At 36.7% G+C, this 24,697-nt stretch overlaps 1 protein-coding gene across 2 annotated transcripts in view; it reads left to right on the top strand.

Moving 5' to 3' along the window:
- Positions 1-24,697, top strand: part of ebf2 (EBF transcription factor 2) — a 144,572-nt gene that overhangs the window by 4,149 nt on the left and 115,726 nt on the right. For both annotated transcript variants that reach the window (XM_039768584.1, XM_039768583.1), the window contains exons 2-6: positions 2,496-2,652; positions 8,330-8,393; positions 10,687-10,742; positions 12,531-12,604; positions 19,398-19,466. In XM_039768584.1, coding sequence (XP_039624518.1) covers positions 2,496-2,652; positions 8,330-8,393; positions 10,687-10,742; positions 12,531-12,604; positions 19,398-19,466 — 420 coding nt within the window. The remainder of the gene's footprint in view (positions 1-2,495; positions 2,653-8,329; positions 8,394-10,686; positions 10,743-12,530; positions 12,605-19,397; positions 19,467-24,697) is intronic.

Raw genomic sequence — 24,697 nt, 5'->3', positions numbered from 1 at the left:
TACTGAGCAAGTACTTAACGGCTTGAACATAAGACATTTTAATTTTTCGTTTCTTACACAATACTTCCGTTGTATTCTACACAATCGCCTTCATAGATTTTTAAGATGCGCGAGATAAAATCCAATCAGAAAGGCATTAGGGTGATGAAGTACTTGTGCGCGTGTCATGTATTGTAAGGAACTTACGAACTAAGTTTGAATTGCCCATTCAGCCGATTTTCTTCTTCTGACAGCTTTCGGGCAGGCGGTAGTTTGATGAATCGATGCTTCACGCGTTTAAAGAACATATGCGTGAAGATGTACAAGAGGACGCTGTTACTGCGATACGTATCGAGATATGTTGTAGTATCATGAAGTAACTAACCAAATCTTCAGTTTAACCTTTTTTTTTTTTTAAATTTATCAAGCCGTATTTGTTTCAAAATAAAAGATCTATCTATCTATCTATCTATCTATCTATCTATCTATCTATCTATCTATCTATCTATCTATCTATCTATCGTCTCATAATTTAGAACATCAGAATATGTCTTGCGAAATCATTAAGGCATTGATTCCAAAAAACACTGCCAGCTTTAAGGCGGTATTACTTACACGTCAAGAAAATTAAATGCGTGCTTACACAGTTTACCATAACTTATTAATATGACGTATATATGTTTAGGTAAGTTATATTTAGGTATTCGAGACTTAACTGAACTACATAAAAAAGGGAAAAAGTCACATTAAGAAGTAACAAGTGCATGATGACAAGGTTGAATCGGCATTCCGAACAGTATTGCATGAATTGAATGATTTTCCTTATGCATGTCTTAGGTTAGATTAAAGTACGACAAACTGATAGAACAAAAACTGCTAAAACTGCATAATCAAAACTTTAGGAATAAAAAAGGATCAAACTAATGATTGAGTTAAAATAAAAGCAGAATATGAAATTCGGTAAAAGCAATTTGCAGATCACGTTTGTCTTATAATTTCAAAAACCCAAAATAAAATCGATAAGAAGATTAAGAATTTTGTTGGTTCACCATTTAATATAATATAATATAATATAATATAAAAACACGAACACATTTCTATGTTCATTGACAGAAAGTAAAATACTGATTTAGTTATCAACAAAAAGCTCACATTTACAGCGCCGTGTTAATTGAAAGGAATTCCTAAATGTACGTGTGTGAAATTGTAACAGCTAATTAACGAAGATATTTCAAGTTTAAATTCAAAACCCAATCATAACCGAGAATAGATTAGATTTTTTTCAATAAATTATTTTCTTGAATACTATCTATCTATCTATCTATCTATCTATCTATCTATCTATCTATCTATCTATTGTTAATCAAATATTTCATACATATAGCTTGTATTAATTAAATGAATGGCTTGTGGAAAAGTTAGATTAGGAACTTTAATAGCTGTCATGAGAGGGAAACGTGTTTTACTTAAGTACCTAATTAACACATTAGAAAAAAAGACATAAAATACATTTTTTCAAGAAGGCAAATAATATGTGCAACACTCTCAGATTACAAAAACCAATCAGATAAATTTGGGCATATATTCTACATAGAAAACGCAAACTAACACATGAAATTCGCTTGTGTCAAATATAACATTTTTGTGGTACTCATAAAACATGTAAAACAAGTGCCCCCATATTTTCACCTTAAGTATTGATTTGACATTGGCAACATTTTGCTGTTCATTAGTCACCATTTATTTCTTTATTTCATTATAATTGATATGATAATTTTTGGCTTTGCTTCAAACTACATTCTTCAAAGCGAAGTAAAGTTAAACCTGACCAGACAACCTCTGCTGAGCATAAGTTTTATTTTTCAATTTCAGAATGTTAACTCTAAGAGTCCGTTCACCTCGATACCCCCGTATATGTTAAATACTCATCTTGGCTGTTAAGCGCCCGAAAAGAGAGCGCGATGATTACTCATACATCATATTTAGTTGTAAACGGAAAAGCGGCAATTATTACGGCAGTATGTATGACATGTACACTTAAAAAAAGATCAAAAACTGTTGCTGATGTTCTCCGCCGAAAGCCATTAATTCCGAAGAAGGTTTTCATAAACATATACTTTATTTCAATTGCTATAGTTTGATGTGCAGTATGAAGCGCAGTGCGAATCATCCTACATTCTATGATCTCTAAACAATAAAATGAAAGCATACTGCAGAAGTTGTTGTAAAATGTTCTTCAATACTTTTCGAAGTTCTGACAATGGTTTGTTGCATTTTAAGTTTTAAGTTTTGTCTCACCTCCGACACGCACTCCACATTTTCACGAAATTGCTTTTAGAGCAGAGTTTTTTGACTTTCTGTGAAAAGTTTCAATGTGGCTTCAAACTTAATGTTTTCTCAGGGGTGTCTAACGAGGAAAAGCGGATTTTTGATAACGGACGGATGGATAGGTGAATGACTGAACGGCCATTATGACCGACTGTTTAAGGCTCACGCTCGTTTTCTCTTCCCCACAGTGGCGTGGCTCTGTCCCGGGCGCACTTTGAGAAGCAGCCCCCTTCCAACCTCCGCAAATCCAATTTCTTTCACTTCGTGTTGGCACTGTATGACCGTCAAGGGCAGCCCATAGAGATCGAGAGGACGGCTTTTGTAGACTTCGTAGAAAATGAAAAGGTAAATTATGTTTTTTTTTTTTTTCATCATTCTTGTGTCGGTGAAGGTTTTGTCCTGGGGTTTCAACTAAATCAACTTTTCAAAACTTTCTTTCTCGTTAAGTTTGGCTGCTCAGCCGAATAGAAATGGTTTAAAATTATTTCAGTCATGAAAGGATAAAAAGATATGCATTGTAAATAGTTTAATTTTTAAACTTTGAATTAAGGAAAATCACCTCCAGGATCACACTTAAGGCTATCCTTGAATGCTGTTATATCACAAGCAGTTTTTCGTTCTCTATTAACCATTTACGGGAAAGTCTTTAATGATCTCTGTGTCATTTCTTGTTAAATGACAGCAAAACAACCTCATTAGTGTTTTAAGATTTCTTTGTAAAATAAAAAAAAAAAGAAGAAGAAAAACAAAACTGAATAAAAAGTCCATCTATCACATAAGTATAGACAGAGACTTTGTGTGGATAGGTACCAGGACATGTCCAGTTATGGTAAATGGAGATAACAGGGTGCTGCCACACAGCGCTGGACTCCAGGGTCTGAATCTCAGTGAGACTGTATGGGGTTTTCTAGGTGCTCCAGTTTTCTTTCCTTATCTCAAAGAAATAATAGGTTAGGTTAATTTCTGGACTTAAAGTTATTTTAGGGGACAGGGTGCCCTGCCATAGACTGATAACCCATCCACGATTGCTTCATTTTCTTTGCTCCAATGCTGCAAACCCAAACTCTACCAAAGGTATTCAGCAATGAATGTATATGACACATTCCCAAAACACTGGCATTTCTGAAACAATATTTAATAAGGTCAAAATTTGTCCCACACTTAAAGGCACTTCTGTTTTACACTTACAAGTTGCATGTTAGAGAAATTAGTGCCTTGTAGGACAGTCAAAGATATAAAAATGAAGTACACACAATGATAGGGTCCTGAAAAGATACATTTTACTATCATAGTGAAGGAGGTACTGTGTAGAAACATCCTGGAGTCTACCAAGTTTGACCCTAAGTTTGAAACAAGGATTAGTTAGTAAAACTGAGAACTTTGTGGCTTTAACTGAGAGACAAATCACAAATGACTTTTAGCATTTGCTAATTATAACCCCCTGGATTTGTAACAAGGTGATTTCAGACCAACTGTCATAGCGTGTGGTTTGAATCAACAACAAGAGAGCTTTATGGTCTGATGGTTAAAATTAAGAGACAGTGTGGCCTTGTAAGCATATTTAAAAATAAGCAGGTAATGCTGCCCATTACTCAAATACACGGGAGAGAATGTCCTTTTAGAATTCATTGAGAGGGTGAAAATGAAGTACTGGGTAGCACAATTCACAACCCAAGGCTCCTTAAAGAACAATGAAGATGAAACATCCAATAAAGTGGTCAGCTACAGTACTCTAAGTGGATTTCTTGTTGATGTAGCTAGTGGTATAAAACGATGGACCACAAAGAACAGTGGCTTTCAATCTGTGACATGTAGGAGTTGTGGTTGGAAATGAGAGGCCACTGACTTCCCAAAGCTGAATTAAGGGTGATCAAGCAGTGTGTTTTATTATCCAAATTTCACATAAAAAGTGGCCTAGTATTTTAAGCAGAGACTCAGAAAGTTAAGCGGCAGATTCTGACCTAAAGATCAGGGAGCGACATGATAGACAAGTGTGTTTTAGTGACTCAAGTGTTGTGCTAAAATGGGCCCACCAAGACATTTAACCTGTTAGCACTGTAGTTGTAGAAACATGGAATAATGTACTAAACCATTGTGATTTGTTAGTGACTGTAGATGAAACTAAATAATGCACATAGAAGAAATAGGAGGAACATCCAACATGGTGGTCTGCAAACTGAAGGAGGGCATCGGCTGCATGTGTTTTCAATCTGGGCCAGAGATCTAGGGAGGTCGGCAGAGCAGAACCTAAAGACTGTGTGGTCTCCTTGTTGCAAGTGAGACAAAGAAGGTTAGATTTAATAGTTCAGAAATCAGCCATGTTTCTTCTTCTATCACAGATATATTAATACTTTAAAGACAATGTAGTTAGTAGGCAAAATCCAGCCTGGTCCTGTACTGGAAGTAATTTCTATTAATTGGTCAATTCAGTTTTATAGTTTGGAGATTTGATTTTAATTACACAGGGAGTGATGATGAGAGGACCCCATGCTCTCATTTTGTCACACCCCCAAACTCATGTCTGTCTTTGCAATGATATTCACTGTCACGTTAGAAATGCCCTGACAGATTTAAACACGTGCAGAAGTGACTCTTCTGTACAAACGCTTATTTCATATGTTAGTGCCAGCACATATTTTCAGCATTTGCCATCTTTGCCCAGTTTCCAGCATCCAGCTCTCTGACATGTGTCCAAATGAATGGAGAAGTCACTCAGTAAAGGGGGTTGAAAGGCATTCATTTTCTGCATGGTTGCTTGACATCTGTTCAGTGACAACACTTTACCTAAGAATTTTATTGAATCTGCAGCGACTTACCCACCCCCAATAAATGCAGTCACCACAGATAGAAAATACTCAAAGGTACATTTTAAGTTTTGCTTATTTCAGCATTAATGGCAGTTTAATTTCTGTAAGGGGAGGGCCCAAGGAAGCTTTCTTCAGTCCATACCTGTGACACTCCTGGAGTGTAAGGCAGGAATCGGCCATGGACAGGATGCCAGTGTATTAATGGGCACACTCACATACACCAAGACTAATTGGAGACACCAATCGACTTGACATATTGGTGCTTTGGATCTGGGTAGCTACCTGAAGGACACTCATCTGGCCATGGGAAGAACATGGAAATGCCATGCCACACAAATAATGATCAAGGTTTCTGGACTGTGAAGCAGTGATAAACTTCCTGTTTCTATTCAATTGATGTGAATGCAACAACCTCCTTAATAAAATCTACGGTCTTGATTTTTTTTTTAAATTCAAATGGATGGAAAAAAAATGGATGAACTATATTTCAAAATATCAGTTTTGAGATATTATGGAAAAACTTCCTAAATAAATGCCATTATCTTGGAGAGGAACTTGCTATTCTATTTCTAGTTTTTCTTAAAATGGACAGGGATTCATATTTCATCCTGAGCTGATTCCTTTTTTGTGCCCAGTAGAATGTGGGTTCCCCCCTACAAGCAATAAATTAGTTGAGAAAGTAGATGCCTGGATAGAGAAAATGGGCAAGGAGTTATGCTGAGATGTATTGAAACATGGGTGACACTTCAAAAATGGACAGGAAGTTATCTAAAGTATGTAATTCATCTGGAAAATATTGAAACAAACAGGAAAAGTTATTGAAAAAATAGGGGAGTTTTAAATAAGGATATCTTGAAATGTATGAGAAGTTAGTAGAGATATACTAAAATGCATTAAATATATCCTAAAATAAAAAGATACATTTGAGGGATTACCAAATATACAAAAGGCAGCACCAGGTCTCTGAAGTTTTTAGTTTGAACCCACACCCAGTCACTCTTTACGTAGAATATGCACGTGATCCAGGTGCCTATGTGGGTTTTTCTCTGAGTACTCTGGTTTCACTCCCACATTCGAATAACAAGCATGTCAGACTAACTGGCAGCTCTAAACTGACCCTGGTGTATACATGAGTAGGCCCATTCAGATCTGCAGAGCTGGTTCCTCCTTTGTGCCTAGCACTGCCATGTAGGCCCTGACCCTGGTGACCCTGAAATAAATTACGTGGGTTTCAAAATGGATGGACAAACAAAAAACATGGAGTCAAAATCCGTCCAAAATATCATAGAAGTCATTTCAGATATCTTCAGCATAATAGAATTAAAAACATACTTTGACAAATCTCAATCTGCAGATGTCATAAAAGAAAGTAAAACATTTTCAAGATAGGGAATTTTTACAGGCCTTGATTCTGAGGCATCTTCAAATCCACAAGATGTCACTTTCAATGGTTTCCTGAGGTGCATTTTTAATAGAAAGAAATGCATTTAGGAGTATTTTAAAAAATAAAGCTAGCCAATATGAGTGAAATATTAAAGATAAAATTTTTTTAACAAACATTAAAATGCAGTCATTCATTTATGAACCATCTTATCCTAATGGCTGAAATTCATTTGTGCAATGATGGCCACAAACAATAATCACCACAAGACTGGACACTATTTGAAATACAGCTCAAACAACTTTAATGAAAACTGCCAATAAGAACAAAGTTATTTCATAATTTTTTCATATGTAATTAAAAATCTGGATATTTATCATATGTTAAAATACGGTGGCAAGCTGACACTGCTTCCTTATAAATCCAGCATGCTGGCTTCAAGTCAAGTCCTGTTTGTGTGAATTTTTGTCTAGTAACTCCATTTTACCTCGAACAGATTTAAGTGTTATGTTAACTGTTGACTATAAGCAATGTGAGTGTATGCATGAGTAGGCCCTGTGATGACTTGGCGTCCTATGCAGGTTTAATACCAGTGCTGCTTAGATATCCTGTCCTCTGTAATCCTGAACTGGATAATGCCAGTTTGAGAAATTAATGTTGTATGTGATTATGTATAAGCAGGAGGTGTTTTAACAGGAGGTTACTCTGAATCACTTAGAAAACTGTTAGACTTATAGAGAAGTGCTTATACTGTATCTCAAAATGAATTTCAAATATACTCAAATGAACAAGAATTAAATTAATTTAATTTAAGTGAATATTGTGTATCTAATTCCCAGCACTACAGCCTGAGATGTTCTCTAATGTTAATTTTCCCCGCTTTAATTGACAGCATTTCCATTTAGCACACAGTTTACATGATGCATGTCAAAGAAGTGAATAGCAGGATTGTTTGGTGTAATTTAAAATATTACGTCTATATGTCCATCCATTGAAGTATCCCCCTCCATGCCAGAGAGTGAATGTTGATTATAGAATTATTTCTTTTTCTCAGAAGGCACCTTGAGTCTTTGTATCCTTATCCCTATTCAACTGAATTGCTGTACCACCGCAGGATCATCCTCTGTGTGATCTTCTCCATCCAGGTGGAGACAACATTAATTTCCTTTGATATTTTAACTTGTGTAAGTTTTCTCACTGTGCAGGTGAACAGCCAAAAACATATCTTTTTAGTCAGCCCTCCTGGAGTCTGATCACCCTTTCAGTCCATCTAAATATTTATGTAACTGTAAGCATTCATTTCTGGGTAGAGATTCACCAACTGCCAATTTATTTCCAGGTCCATTACTATAATCTTTTAAGGTTATGTGTCCTTTATTATACAGCCAAATAAACCCAAAGAAATTCCACTCTGCCCAGCTGAGAGACACTCTGCCTGTCCTTTCTGTCTAGATAATTAAAGCAACTTCCTGCCATGCAAGTGTCCAGTTGAGTTCATGACCAATAATCATTACATGTATCGCCTTACTCAATTGTCCATGGGTGAATATGAAAAGCATCTTTCTACTAACATGCATGAATCCGGTTTTGTTGTCTTTTTATTTAGGCATTGATTGCTATCACAGTCAGTCCTCCAAATAATGTGACTGTCTGTTCTTAAAAAGACTCTGAAACAGTCACATCCTGAAAAAGGGTTGAATATTCATAAGCAGGCAACAGGAAACACATACATGAGTACTAATACGGCACTTATGCTGCTTGTGATTCATTTCAGATTAGAGAGTTTTTGATATATATGCTGTATGTGTTTTATTTTTTGTTTTGTTTCTTGAAGGAGCAGAGTACAGAGAAGACAAATAATGGCACTCACTACAAACTGCAGCTGCTGTACAGCAATGGTGAGTTAAGTGACCTGATTAAGAAGCTTAGAACAACATTAGAGGAATATAATAATCCTAATTCCTCATGTGCACTGTTATCAAAGTGGATACGTGGATGTTAATTTACAATAGAAAATGTATATAACTTCTAACAATATCAAATAAAATGTATATCTGCATAAAGAATCCATATCATCTTTTTGTTTGTATGATAAAAATTAAATCAGACTATATTTTATAAGGTAGCATGCAGCTTCAGTCCCCACTACTCACTGGTGGCATGGTGACACAGTAGTTAACATGGCTACCTCTTGGGTCCAGTGTTTTAGGTTCAAATTTGGCAACAGTTTTTGTTTGTTTGGAGTTTGCACATTCTGCTTATATCTACGGTTGCTTCCCTCCAGCTACATTTGCTCACCTAAATTCACCTAAATTGGTGCTTCAATGTGATAGACTGGTCAGGGATTGTTAGCTGTCTTATCTCCAGCTCCTGTTGGAATTGATTCTGGACCTTCACAACCTTATGTTGTGTGAGCATGGGTGTGAGCATGCTATTTTCTTATAGGTTTAGGAAAGGAACAATTTATTATTTTCATATAGGTTAACAAATCCTTTTTGAAAAAGTTTTATGCAACCATAAGCTCATTTATATGAAAGACAACAAAGCAATATATTAAAAGGATGATCAAAAGTGGAAGGTCCACAAAGGCATTACCTGACTTCCAGCTTTACTACTGGATTGTGAATATTTCTACTTTGATACAATGGAAAGAAATGGGAGGTAATGGGAATGGGTACCTGTTTGGGTATCCTTAGAAAATTCATCTCCTCTGTCAATGTACTAAAAATCCAGCTGTGCACCACTTGCCCAAAAGATGGATCCTATACAGTATAAGAAACCTGTTAAGGTGGAGTTGTTATTCTCTGCTGCTTTAAACCATCCTTATCTTCTATAGTGTTTAATATGTACTGTAGAAGTCATTAGTCATTTGCGCTTTCAGAGATCTTTGTATAGACAAGAACTTTGTACTCTTTGATCAACTATGTCTTAAATACATCATTCCTTCAACACCTACTTTTTCCAACTTACAAGTCAGAAAGTTTGTTATATGGGACTTGCGTAACTTTCTTAATCTTCCATCAGCATCAATGTATAACTATACCTGAGTTAGTAATGAGGAGAATATTGGAGGTTTTGTTTAGACATAACCAATCAATGCCATGATGTGCACCTCTAAACGATCTTAGACAATGGTGGGAAAAGGACCACCCTTGCAATATCTCAAGCAGGGAATGGAAGTCACTTATTGATAATATAAACCCATCATTAATCAATACAAAATACACTATAATTCAATTAAAGTTATATATATTTCACATCTTTATAAATTAAAATTACCTAAATATATCAAGGACTGGACACTAATTTAGAACAATCACATCTAGTACTGGCCTCCCTAGGTCATATGTTTTGGGATTGTCCTAAATTGAGACAATTTTGGAGAAAAATATCTGCTTAACTGTCAGATAATGTATGACTTACATGTAACTCCTAATCTTCCAATGCTCTGCGCAACATTGAGTGGAATTGGATTATCTAGTAGTATCTCGTAGTCATTTCCTACTTTACATTGTTAGCATGTCAACTTATTTTGCTCCCCTGAAACAATCTTGATACATCCTTTTTAAAACAGCAAGACAATAATGTCTTATAAATAACTAAAAAAAAAATCAAACTTTATTTGTCTGGAACAGGGCTGAGCTCCATCTTTTGTTTCTGTTTTACCTCCAGTGTTCTCATATATATGAGGAACACAGGCAGTATATTACAGAAACAGTGGATTTCCGGAGGTATTAAAAACTGGTTTTAACCAAATGTATCTGGCAATAGTCAGTATATTCCATTTTTATTTCTCAACTTGATGGGTTCAACTTTAAAAAAATGAACATGACTATTTTTTAACAAATAAAATCTAGATAGAGTGTGTGTGATATTAAAAAAAAACAAAACCCCAATGTTTACATAAATAATTGATCTCTGCTCAGGTAAGGTCATTGGAATGCATAACTATACACTCAAGAATTAGGTAAAAGCCAGTTTATTACTTGTTACATATCAACTAGTGAACTCCTCATTGTGCCGAAGGTTTTCCAATACTTTCCTAATGTTTATTTGATTATTACATATATTTTGTGTAGTCTTAACAGGTAGCTCATGGAAATGTGGAGATTTTGACAAGATTCAGAAAATGTAGTATCAAATAAGTTGTAGGGAGATTATAGAAATAAATCTTTTGCTTTCTGCTTTCAGGAGTGCGGACAGAACAGGATCTCTATGTGAGGCTCATTGACTCCGTCTCAAAACAAGTAAGGAAAGACATATGATTACTACTGAATTTAAAGCAAACAGATTTTTAGCATTTACATTTATGTATATACTGTATAATGCTACTCACACAAAGACTCTTTCTTTGCAAGGGTTTGCAAGGACAATTTTTGTAGAATTGTAAGAAATAATTCAATAGATGATGGATAAGAAAGCTGAAAATTAACATCCACCGTCAAATAAATAGGTGTCTTCTGGGACAAAATGCCTTGTTCAAATAAGTTAGAAGTAATTATTCTGAAAGTAATGAAATACGAATGAGAACCTGAGATAGTAGCAGAAAACCATCAGAGGTCCTCTGTACCAAAACAGGATACTGGATAGGGTCCAGAGAGAACCTGTTTTCATGGATAGCCTGGAAGCAGTCCTGAGTTCCTGTCTTTTTTGCGGAATATTAGGCAAGCATGGATACAATGACAATTTGGATTGCCACAGGTAGCTCATTACCAACATTTATATTGAATACCCAAGCAACAAAAAGGAAATAATTATTAATCTAGTAGTAATGACAGTTTGGAAAGTCAGCAATGACACAGGTATGGATGATCAAAGACCCAGATGAATAAAAGCTTACATATTCTTCATGGCCTAACCAAACAGATTTTTGTTTTCACTGTAAAGTTTGACTGATTGATATATCAATTAAATTTTAATTTCCACTCAAAGATGAACTAGAATTTAGCAGTCATTTAATTTGGGGAATCAGTTTTCATCTCAAATATCAAGGGGGAAAAGTGGTGCTACTATACCTCCTGGACACCTTTGCCACAGCTGTCCTTTTGACGCTACCTTCATTTTAAAAGTCACTTAGTATAATTGGCTACATGCTCCCTTTTCCTGAGTAATCATTCTGTTCTCTTTTAGAAAGTAGTTGAGGAAACTTGAGCAGTATGTTACAGGGTCCCAACAGATATAGCATTCCTTGATAATGCAGCCTTAATAATGCTAATGCTAAGCATTAGGTCAACAAACACTATAACAGAACATAAAATTATTCTGTGACAAAATATTGTTAGGCCATTTAGGGTTTCCAGCCTCCTAATAGGTAAGGATCTGCGCTGGTATCCCAAAGGTTGCCGGTTTGAATCTCTGTCACTGCCAAAAGAGATCCTACTCTGCTGGGCCCTTGAGCAAGGCCCTTAACCTTCAATTGCTCCAGGGGCGCTGTACAATGGCTGACCCTGTGCTCTTACTCCAAAGGCTATGCAAAACTAACAAATTCCTAATACAAGAAATTGTATAATAAAGAACAATTAAAAAAGAAATGTCCTGCCATCCCCTAGTGGCTCCACTGTGCCCTCACTGATTATTGAGGGCTTCACTTTGAACCAGATTTAAAGCAAAACCTCTTGTCAGTCCTTAGCATGTCGATTGCTCTCATATAATCCTTTGTACTTTTTCTATGACAAAATTTGGCTAATCAAGTGCTTAACCTCTTTACAGTATGTATTGAACTTTGCATTATTTACAGTGCCATTTATTAAAGCAGGAGTATTTTTAAAGAAAACATAATGTTTATTTATCTATTAACCATAGTCAGATTTTATATTACTAATATGAATATATCATGTTGACTTTTTCTAAGTAATGGTGATACTGGCTGTTATATTTTGAAAATGTCAGAAAAATGTGGAAATTAATTATTAAAATCAATACTTGGTTATAATTTTTGAGTTTTTTTTTCCAAGCAAATTCATGTTATATGCTATTTTTTTTAAAGTGGCCAAAATCTGTATCTAAAAATGTTATTATTTTCTGTTCCACAACAGCCAATCTCATATGAAGGCCAGAACAAAAATCCAGAGATGTGCCGGGTCCTCCTCACCCATGAAGTCATGTGCAGGTAAGATGCCGGCTCAGGTGAAGAACATTTAGATTTTGAAATATAGATGATTTTTTGACAACAAATTCAACTCTCAGGATTTTAGAAATCATCTAATTTAATATTGTGCGGGTCCCCCTTGTGCCATCAAAACATCTCCGACTGATCTGAGCATGGAGTCCACAAGATCTCTGAAGGTGTCCTTTGGTATCTGGCACCAAGATGTTAATAGCAAATTCTTTAAGTCCCGTGTTGTAAGGTATGGCCTCCATGGATTGGACGTTTTAACCAGCACATCCCACAGATGTTCAATCAGATTGATATCTGGGGAATTTGGAGGCCAAGCCAACACTTTGAACTCTTTTTCATGTTCCTCAAACCATTCCTGAACAATTTTTGCAGTGTGGCAGGGTGTATTATGCTGCTGAAAGAGGCCACTGTCATCAGGGAATGCCATTGCCATGAAAGGGTGTATGTTGTCTGCAACAATCTTTAGGTAGGTGGTACACTTCAAAGTAATATGCACAGGAATTCCAGGACCCAAGATTTCCCAGCGGAACACTGGCCAGAGCATCACACTGTGTCCTCCAGCTTGCCTACTTCCCAATGTGCATCTTGTTGCCATCTTTACTCCAGGTAAACAACGCACCTGGCGATCCATATGATATAAAAGTAAACAAGATTCATTGCACCAGGTCTCCTTTTTCCAGTGATCCATGGCCCATCTCTGATGCTCATGTGCCCATTTTAGGCACATTCACTGGCAGACACAGTGTGGGCACTCTGACAGGTCTGGGGCTACACAGACCCATAAGTAGCAAGCTGCAATTTAATGTGTTTCCTGACACCTCTCTCTCATGGCAAGCATTACATTTTTTAGCAATTTGTGCTACAGTAGGAATTCTGTGGAATCAGATCAGACGAGATAGTCTTTGCTGTCCACACACAACAAGAGCCCTAGACGCCATTGACCCTATCACCAGTTTACTGATCATCCTTCCTTGGACCACTTTTGGTAGGTACTAAGTGCTGCAAACCAGGAACACCGCAGAAGATCTGCCTTTTGGAGATGCTCTGACCCAGTGGTCTAGTCATAACAATATGTCCTTTGTTAAAGCTGCCCATGTCCTTACGCTTGCTCATTTTTTCAACACATCACCTTTAAGAACTGACTGTTCACTTGCTGCCTAATATATCCCACCCCAAGACAGATGCCATTGTAACAAGGTAATCAATGTTACTCAATTCACTTGTCAGTGGTTATAATGTTGTGGCTGACTGGTGTATATGCTTTAATGGCTTGGACTATGCATAAATAAACAAATTATGAATACCATAATTGTAAAAGTAATTCTCAAACTATGATAAATGCTATATCTATTGTCATGAATGTTTTTTCTTTACATTTCTTCCATTAGAATAATTGCTATTTCATGTCTGTAAAGTCACTTGACTGACTCAGACATTCTGAATACAGTATTTTAGCTTAACATGATTAATGGACAGGCTATGAATATTAGGTTTGGTTCCTTTATCTAAATTCTATCTAAAATTTTTACCATTTAATCTCTAAAATTTTTTATAAGATGTTAAGTAGCCTGCGAACATCAAACATTTCTTCACTAGAGTCTTCAAGAAGTCATGGGAGCATACTGTCACAGATTCAGCTAAAGGACAGCTTATGGCAGAGTGTTCTCTTCGTCCTACACATTCCTGCTTTATATGTGATCAGCAGTAACAAAAAGCAAGAACATTTCAATTTTGCACTTTGAAAATTAGTAGTCCACTACAGGGATGTCATTGCATTCCATTAACATACAGTAAGGTTAAAATATATTGGCACTATGAAGTGCAGCTATTCATTAAGCCAATAATGTCACTTTAACTAGCATGCAGATATGGTCAAGCGGTTTAGTTGCTGTTCCAAAACATGTTGGCATGAATAGGACGTGTCACCTAAGAGATGTTAACCATGGTCTTTTACTACTCCTGTCAGGTTAGATAAGGCTACAGTGAGTACTTGATCACTAAAACTATAGAAATGAAGACTGGGAAAATGTCCTCTGCTCTGATCAGTTTCGATTTCTACTGTAACGTGAAGAAAGTCAGAATTTTGCATGAACAACATGAATCAATGGATCCATCCTACCATGAGCCATTGGTACAGGCTGGTGGTAGAAGTATAATGGTGTTGGATATTTTTTCTTAGCACACATTATGCCTCTTAAAAATAAGTAAGTGTTGTTTGAATACCACAGCATACAAAAGAAAAAACACAGACCTCATGCATCCTTTTTAAATGGCTTCTACTAGCTGAATTATGTGCCATTTCTCAAAGCAAACATTAATATCAAGCTGCCTTCAGTTCACTTAAGTGGCCTTCACAGTCCCCAGATCTTAACCCAACAGAGCAGATGTGAGATGTGGTGGAACAGCAGGTTCTGAGAATTAATGCGTGGCAAAAAATGTGGAGGAAATGCATGATACATGAGTCAGCATGGACTTCAATTTCTAAGGAAAGTTTCCAGTGCATGTGTTGAAGAATTCCCCCTGTCCACCCCAGTACCATATACTTGATATAATTAAAAAAATCACAGTTGTTATAGTTGAAATCCAGTCAGGTCTCTTTCCTTGTGTATTTTTATTGATATTTCTGTGATGAAATAAACTTTTCTCTGAGTGCTTCCATTTTATCTACTACTAAAAAAATATGCATATTGGCATAGTGCGAGGAATTGGCATCTTGTCTAAGGTTGCCCACTGGCCTTGTGTCCAGTGCCTCCAAAATATGCTCCAGCTGTAGTGCCCCTTCAGTGGAATAAGGGAGATAGGAAAAATGAATAAACACACAGGGTAGAGAGATCAGATAATCCAATAAACGATAAAACATGAGTAAAAGCGATGGAACATACACTATTTTACATTCAGGATATGTGTATTTCTTGTCATAGCACAAGATAAATGAACAACACAAGCTGCATGATATATCTGTCTTTCGCAGGAAATATGCTCAGTTTGGTATTATTGTTTTAGTTTTTTTGTTTTACATTTGGAATAATGGCGACAACTCGGGATAACATAGTGAGTCAGTGGTAGAGTTGGTGCATTACAGTTAAAGTCAGAAGCCGCTAAAGCACTAATATAATGAATGACTTTATCCTCTTGATCTAAAGGTATTGTTCCTGTTTGTCTTCTCCTTTTGACTAGCATGTTGTTGGGGGTCTTCTTGCAATCCTTTAGAGTCGACTTACCAATAAATCATTTACTATTTATTTTACATAGAAGGTTTCACACAGAATGTATTCCTTATTGTTCTACCTTGAAACATTATGCCAAAGTAGTTTTGAATGATAGTAGATGTAGACCTTTTTATCAATTTTAAAAAGTTTAAGAAGTATAGTATTATTATTGTCAGTGACTTGGTGGTGCAGTGATTTGTGCCTCACAGTTCTGGAGATCAGACTTGAATCCTCAACCTGGCACCTGTTTGTAGGAAATTGGAACATTCTTCTTGTGTCTATGTATACTTTCTCTTTCAAGCATGCTTCCTAAAAGATGGCCATTTTAGCTTGATTAATATATCTAATGTGAACCGTTATAATTGAGTGTGGATGTGAACTCTGGGAAATTAGTATCTGTGTTTGAGGTTGGCTCTTGCAACCCAGCACCTTGCAACAGATAAAGCTGGTTTAGGAAATCAAATAATTATCACTATTCTTTTTAGAATACTTCAATGCCCAAACCATTTTCATAAATCAAGATGTAAAGATACATAAAATATATCTAACCTAAGGAAGAGCAAATTGAGCAATTAATTGGGAATAACAACAAAAATCCCTATTTCTGATTAGACTCCCAGATTAAAGTTATATTAGTTGACATCAAGTCAATGCTTTAACATATAAAAAATAAACTTAAACTCTTGATATTGATGACAACATTTAACCCTGCTTATGTGCATGTATCGGGCAGAAAAATGAGCAAGTCGCAGAGTTTGTGTTAAATCACAGAGTTTAGCTTGTTTCAGGCTGTCCCAGCCTCAAATATTTTAATAATTTAACAGATTTGGCAGATCCCTTTACATTTAATAAATGATCTTTCAAATGAAGCTCTAATATAATAAGAAGGAGCTGTCTGTCATTTCCCAAGCTGAACTCCTATAAGCCATTGTAATCAGAGCAGATGCCCAAGCTGACTCACAGCTGGCTAATAACAGAGAGAGGGTAACCTTCACAGCTGGGATCTGAGCTGTGGGACGATATGGGATAAGGAGGGGAGGGGATCTGGGACAGAAGCCAGTCAAGCTGGATGGATGGGTCTGGGGTTGGGAGGCATGTAGGCCAAGCAGCCTGGGAGGGGGTGGAGTTGCAGTTTGGCAGATGGTGTGAATTGAGTTACTTTTGTTATATGGCTGAGGGGAGGGGCTCCTGCTAGCAAAACAAAGCTTGGCTGACTCAGGGAGGTGGCGGTATTGAAGGGGGTGTTTGATTTGAGAATTAGTGACAGATTGCTCATGTGCTGGATTATGACTTTTCTCGGGACCCTCCTACATTGTCATGTGAATGGAGCTTAAGTTGACAAAATGCAGCATCTAAGTGATATTGCTCTAACGGAAACAATGTTTTACTATATGAATTTTCAGTTTATGAAAATTTCTAAATTGCGTCTAACACATACATATTAGGAAGCACATAATAATGCAGACATGACAAAAATCATAATATTCACATAAAAATCTGATGATGGTTGAAACAGAGGCAAGAAAGGAAAATTATCAACCAAGAGTAGCCATGGACTATACCGCAGTGGAGGAGAAACTGCCAAGGGGAATTCTGGAATCAATGAAGAAACAAGATGAATAATAACTATTGAGGAAATAGAAAAATGAAAAGATACTATTGCGCAGCACGAATATGACAAACAAGACTTGTCATATCCTTTCTTTTTAAAATAATTAAGCGCATGAATGACACAGACCTCCAGGTATTGATTGGTCCACCAGGCACATAAATGAATGATCATAAAATAGATTTTGCAAGTAGGAAAACTGGGAAAGCTTTTTTAAGCATGCCAGGCAAACCAAAACAGAAGAAACAATAAGTTTCTAGTAATATACTAGAGTAATATACACTCTTTACATTACAAATATTTTTTCAGAGGAACCTCTAGCTGTGAAGTGTGATTCAAATATAATATGAACTGCCCTATAGCTTCCATCACCAGATGGTTGTCTTGTCCTTATATACCATATGATTTTGGCTGCCTTTACAATGTTGATGACACCATTTATGTATGCCTGACATATTATTATCTTATTATCCTTCTATTCTAGAACCCCAATCAAGAACTGAGTTGGAGTAAAGTCTATCCAAACAGCATAGGGTGCAAGGTTGGAACCATCCATTACCGGGCTGCCATTCCTTTTCAGAGTACACTCATGCACACACTCACAAATTATTGTCAACAAAATGTACCTGCATATTGTTGAGACCATGAGGGAGCAGCAGGCGAAAGATAATGTGTACCAGAGAAGAAATGGCAAACTGCACAAATACAGTGACTGCACCAACTCCATCTCATGGAGCTGTGAAGAAATGGCACTCTTGTCATTGTGCCACCCATTATAGATAGATAGATAGATAGATAGATAGATAGATAGATAGATAGATAGATAGATACTTTATTAATCCCAATGGGAAATTCACATACTCCAGCAGCAGCATACTGAAAAAAAACAATATTAAATTAAAGAGTGATAAAAATGCAGGTATAACAGTCTATAATCTTGTGTAGTGTTAACATTTACCCCCCGGGTGGAACTGAAGAGTCGCATAGTGTGGGGGAGGAACGATCTCCTCAGTCTGTCAGTGGAGCAGGATGGTGACAGCAGTCTGTTGCTGAAGCTACTCCTCTGCCTGGAGATGATCCTGTTCAGTGGATACATTGGATTCTTCATGATTGACAGGAGCCTGCTCAGCGCCCGTCTCTCTGCCACAGATGTCAAACTGTCTAGTTCCATGCCTACATTATATCATGTTTGGATCTGGACATAGCACTTAAGTTTATAAAATCAAAGCCATCCATTCATTTTCTAGATGCTCGGTTGTAATGAGTTGATAACAATATAATTTGAAATTACAGTACTTTGACTTTCCAATTATATATACTGTATTGTACATGTTTAAAATGTGGGGAAAAAGAGTATCAGGGCAGTCCACTTAAACAGATGAAGCAGAGATGTAACAACACATAGAAGTCACTAAGGGGTTGAGTGCTCTAAAAGTGCCACCATGTCAATCTGTCATTGTTACAATGTAGACATTATATGGTATTATTAAAGAGCTGTATCAGCATGTTTTTGTAAAGGGAAAATGGTCTGAGGTAATTTCCATGCTGCAAAGGAAAGAAGTTAAGAGACACAACTTTTCAGTTGTATAACTTTCATCAGATATGTGAAGGCTATAGAGCCGAAAGACATTGTCTTTGACTCTCTATTCATTGCAAGAACTGGCTTTCACCTTACAAAATAAACTAATTGATGTTTATTTTTCTTTATGTGCATGTAGGTGTATGTACAGCATGTACTATAACTGTATATATGAAGCATATGAACTTGTCCTTCTCCATGAATAAGTGAGGTGTGTAACAAGGATGTCGCTGGCAGCTATCAGTTTAAAGCATTTTACAATGTTGTTTTTTTGTTGTTGGGCATATTTAAAATGGCTTATGTGAAACTAAAAATTTGGCTGCTGTGCCCAACTGTTTACTTTCAATTATTTTTGATTTAAACAATGATATCTGTTTTCTTTTTCAGTCGCTGTTGTGAGAAAAAGAGTTGCGGCAATCGCAATGAGACACCATCAGACCCAGTGATCATTGACCGGTAGGATGTGCTCTTTTCTATTTATACAGCTATTACACTTTGGGCAAATTGCAGGGTTTGGAAAGGCAGTAATTACTGATGTATTGTTGTGAAAAAAGGGAAAATGTACTTGACAGTTTGATGATTGGATATGTCTTTCATATTTCCAACTTTTAGAAATGACTATGTGTGATGATCATTGCTGATAACTCAAAGTCCAGCAAAGAAATGTTTGAGAATGGACATTCAGTATTTGCTTTCTTTTGTAAGCTTAGGCCAGAGGCAACAGGCTGCAGTCTTTTGAAGTTCCTGTATGGTTTATTGATGTTTGTGTGTGTGTTGTTATGTTATCTCTGCTGCATATTTCAGTGGTTTTAGTATGTGCTAGTGTTTGGATCAGGCTTTGATTTTACACATTAGAATAGTCCAGTACGCACATGTCTGTGAGACTAGCACTTACAACTGAGTTTAAGTAATATTTATGTATGATGGGTATAAACCTATCCTGGAGGGATTACCCCTACAGTATCCTTTTGAAAGAAATGTAATTTTCTAAATGAGTGATGCATACTCTGCATACAGTATACCCTTCAAAAGAGGTGAAAAGACATCTGTTTTCTATACTCTTTTAATCCCCTTGATACTTGACAAGTCCAGTTATTGTACAAGATCTGTACCACTCTAAATACATGAACATCTTTCAATCTCAAATTAGTCATGCCAGCAATGTCAGATAAAGAAGCTACTGTGTCCGCAAGGTATGGCCCAATGCAGTAGTTAGCACAGCTGCCTCACTGTTCCTGGCTCTGTTCAGCTTGCAGGCTGTCCCTGTGTGCTTTCTCCAAATGCTCTGGGATGAGGATGGAAACCTTAAGATTTATATGTTAGTTAATTGACAACTCGACTTTTAAATGGTTCATATAAGTTTCATTCTTGAAGAGTGTGTACAATGTGTATTTGGCAATGTATTGGCGTGTTGTCCAATCTCTAACTCTTAGTTACCCTGTAAAGGAAAAGAGTTGACAATGTATTCATCAGCTTCATCTTGACCAGTCCATACTTGGTGATGGGTCAGTTATTTTTTGCTCTGATTTCATAAATGATCTCATTCTTAAGAGCATGGAAACTCTCTGTGGAAGAGGTGCAGGTTTACAGAAGAGGCACATGTGAACATATCGAAATTTACATTAAAACCAGGGCAATTAAGAAAGTTGGGGGCTGAGGGGATCTTGAAATACCTCAAATATGTAATGTGGACACTGGGAGAACATTTTCACTTGATACAGAAAGGAGTTCAAGTCTTTTTACTGAATAAATACAAAAAAAAAAGGAAAAAAAAACACTCAATAAAAACATCCAAGATGTATAAAAAAAAACTAAATACTTTTGGTTAAAAGCAACTGAAATGTTTTACTGATTCAATGGATTTGTATAATTTTGGATATTTTATGCAGTTTCCAGGAATTTGTGGAGAGCTGAGGAACTACAGCAGAGCAGAATGCATTTATGTAAATTATAACTGAGTTTTGTGAACAAGGTTTGCTTAAAATCTTACTAGCTCATTGACATTGGGACACAGTGTCCTGTGCTGATCAAATGCAGGGATTTTTCTGGGTTCTTTAGAATGATATAATGGTAGAATTCTATTTGAAGAAACCTGGCCTCTACATTAGTAACATGGAAGATGCTGTCTCTGAAATACATTCAGGTGGGTCTGCCTATATTATGTCATACAACAAAAACTTGTGATTTGCACATTGCTCTCAAAATGTTATGGTAAAAATATAAAATTGGATAGAAGATCTTTCTAGTTTAATTCTGAATAGGTATTATTCTGTTAAATATAAATTTATGAACAATGTTGCACTTCCTCTCTCTGACACTGGCAATCAGGACTTTCAGCCAACAAATCTTTCAGTAGAAGTGTGTCAAGAAACACTACTGGGGGCTCCTTTATACCAACAGCAATACATGCATCATGCATCATGCTTCACTGTGACTGTAACAGCCAAGTTTTTATTTCGTTTTATTTTTCTCCCTTTTATAGTCATTCTGGTGTGTGTTCAGGCTATAGTGTGTATGTAAGCATCGTGGAGCGAAGCCAAAATCCTGCAGCACCTACAGCAGCATTCTGGTTGCATGGCCATCCGCCTCCTCTAGATGCCAGCCAGGCATTAGAAAGAAAGAGAGAGAGAGTGAGAGATGTATATAAATGAATATATATGTATGTATGTATGTATGTATATATATATATATATTATATTTTTTAATTTACAGGACTTCTGTAAAAACTAAAATAAAGTTCTATCTAGTCTAATTTAACATCTAGACACCCTTTTCTATTGTTAATTTAGTTGTATTTTTGTTGGCTTCATTGAATTTGTTCTTGCTTTTCTTTTAAAAATGTGATTTTCATTGTTGGAGTCAGTAACCAGTATTGCAGATTATCTGCTCAAGCTTTGCCTTTGGAAGTAAGTCTAACTAATCTAGTCTAATCAAACTAGTCTAATTACGAGGAAATGGCATCACTGACCATTTAGTCATAATGGTACTTTAGTATTCTGCACATGAAGCTGAATGAGTTGTTGTCGCAGGTTAGTTTGTTTGAATATAAACATGTGACAGTTTCATATTACTCTTCACCATCAGTAGCACACTTCACAATGGGAGAAATTCAATCTATTAACATTCGATATATTATCCAATTGCGTTGTTAATTTTGCACTAGCCTGTTCAGCAGTTGTTTCTACTGATTATCACATCATTTCCGTTAACTCTAAAGATCAAATGTACAAATGAGATTGGTTACATCCCTGACTTCATATTAGCTGGTTACTCTTAAGTACATATCAAATGAATCATATACTAAGGAATCTGGACCTGCAGGTGGCTCAGGAAAAGTTGTCTGAGAGGAATGGAAACACTGAAGGGTATGACATGTTTGAGCACATCTCCTGGAGCGGAAAATAAAGTGAAGGATCAGGAAATTTCAAGTGTCTACAGAGTCAACTCTGATTCGTTGCCTCCATTATGTTTCCTGGTGAGCAATGCAAAATCAACCAGCAGGCCTCACACTTTGTGTTTTCTCAGGGAAAAACAAAATATTAAACAGTAGTTTACTGCTTATAAGATGTCTCCTGAAGAACCACACAGCATCAGCCAGTAATAATGTGTCACATTTTTCTGGAGAAAATTTAAACCAGTGGTCTAATACCTGCACCGTGTCTCCCAGAGAGAAATGTAAAGTCGCCCGTGACATTTGGAGTCTCTTAGGAAGAAACCCAAATTGATTTTGTGATGCTTGTGGAGTGCAACATCACCCAAAGGTCTCACGGCTCCATTACAGCAAATAATACAAGATCAGGCAACATTCTCTTCTCTGGAGCATATTTCCTAAAGAGAAGTTCAAGATGAGTAGGTGGCCATGTGTTTGTAGCATGTTTGTTTCAAATAAACAGAAGATCATCAGAAAACGCTTGTTCCCACTCAATGCCCAGCACATAAACTCAGTTGAATTTTTGGGTTGACAGTAAGGAGACTAAAGTACTGAATTACTTTGAAAATGTCAGGCAGTCTCTACTTTGCCTCCACTGTAAATCCACCCTGCTGAAATTTCCCTCAATGCTTAGTCTGTCATTGTAGGTCTTTTTAAAGGTGTTGTTAACTTCATGTATCTTCCTTTCTGCCTTCATTTTTTAAATAGTCTTGTTTTCTTTCTTTGTCTACCTGGTTAGCATGTTTCTTAGAACAAGCCGAAGTTCCTCACCCCTGCTCACCCACCCCCTTCCCCACTGAACTCCATTGTAGAGCCTGGCTGGCTTGCTGACAGTATGTCTCAGAGGATCCCTCAAGATAGTTTTCTTTAAACATAAAAAAAGAGATGGTTTTGTTTTTCTGGTTTCCCAGAATTCCTGAACACAGATGTTTTTGCCATTTTTAAAATAACTTTCCCAACCCCCAAACCTCACCATTTCAGCACAAATGCAAACAAGTACATTTGAGACAGTGACTGAAAAGGTTTTTATTTAATCATGGGATCACTCAGAGTGGCGCTTGCAAACAGTGGGCATTCTTCCAGTCAACAGCAGGCAGAGTGCATTGCCCCACGTTTAAACAACATTTTCCAAAACAATTCGCCTCAATGGCGCATCTCTTACCGGATTTTGTGTTTTTGTTACTCTGGGGATATGGCAGGACTTTAGATTGGAAAGCAATTTGTATAGGCAGTCAAGGAAATATTGGGATTTGGAGGAATAAATAGGTACATTGTAAAGGTTCCGAGTTGTTTGAATTTTCTTTTTTTTCTTATGAAAACAGTGGTGTTACTGATTAAATGCCAAATTACTGTTGCACCAGTGTTGTCCTCACAATTAGGTGGACGAGTACCCATCTTCATGATGAGGAGTGACGCTGCATGTGTGTGAGTGTGTGTTAAAATACAGCATCAGGTCAGTGTACACTCCCTGTATGACTGTGTTCATGTACTGTACATGTGTGCTTTTATGCAACACATTATGTGTCTGCATGTACACTGCTGTATGTGCTTTTATATAACTTTATAAATTTGGATAAGAGTGTGTGCATATACAATAGCCTAATTGAGTCTGCTTGTGTGTTGACCTGTGCCTGTATTCCCCCGTAAATAAAAATCAGACCTTGTATACTAGTGTTTGAAGTTCTGTGCAACTGTGCTATGTGTGTATTTGTGTGTTTATGAAAAACAGTGGTGTGTTTTCGGGCCTGCATGTGTGCCACTCTGTGCCTGTGTGTGTACAAGTATGACATGTGAGTCTATAGAAGTTTATATGTGTTTGAGCCAGTACTGTATGTGCATCCCAGCTTTATAGTGAGTCTATTTAAATCTCTGTATAATTATGTTTAACATGAAAAACAATAGACAAACTTTCTGAATAATGGAGATACCTTGGAGAATGAATGTCAAAAACACTAGTAAAAGACGCGACACCAAAAGACAGTTCTATCTTTTGTCAAACCAAATCACTAAACATGGAAATCAACATCAAGGACAGGAAAGAGTCAGAAACACCAAAATGACCAAGAACAATAACATGCAGAGATTTCTTTGAGTTATTTACAAACTCAGGCGAAACATGGCCACCAGTGCTGACCTTTAAAGCTGTTGCCTTCACAACATCAGATGTTGCAATCTTTGCAACCACACCCCTGACAGCCGGGAACCACATCTTGGCAAAGGTATTCACAAAAAAGTGGCACTCGTGAATAGCAACATG

Source organism: Polypterus senegalus, chromosome 11 (assembly GCF_016835505.1).
Source record: "Polypterus senegalus isolate Bchr_013 chromosome 11, ASM1683550v1, whole genome shotgun sequence".
Classification (NCBI taxonomy): domain Eukaryota; kingdom Metazoa; phylum Chordata; class Cladistia; order Polypteriformes; family Polypteridae; genus Polypterus; species Polypterus senegalus.
This window is presented reverse-complemented; position numbering and strand designations above follow the sequence as displayed.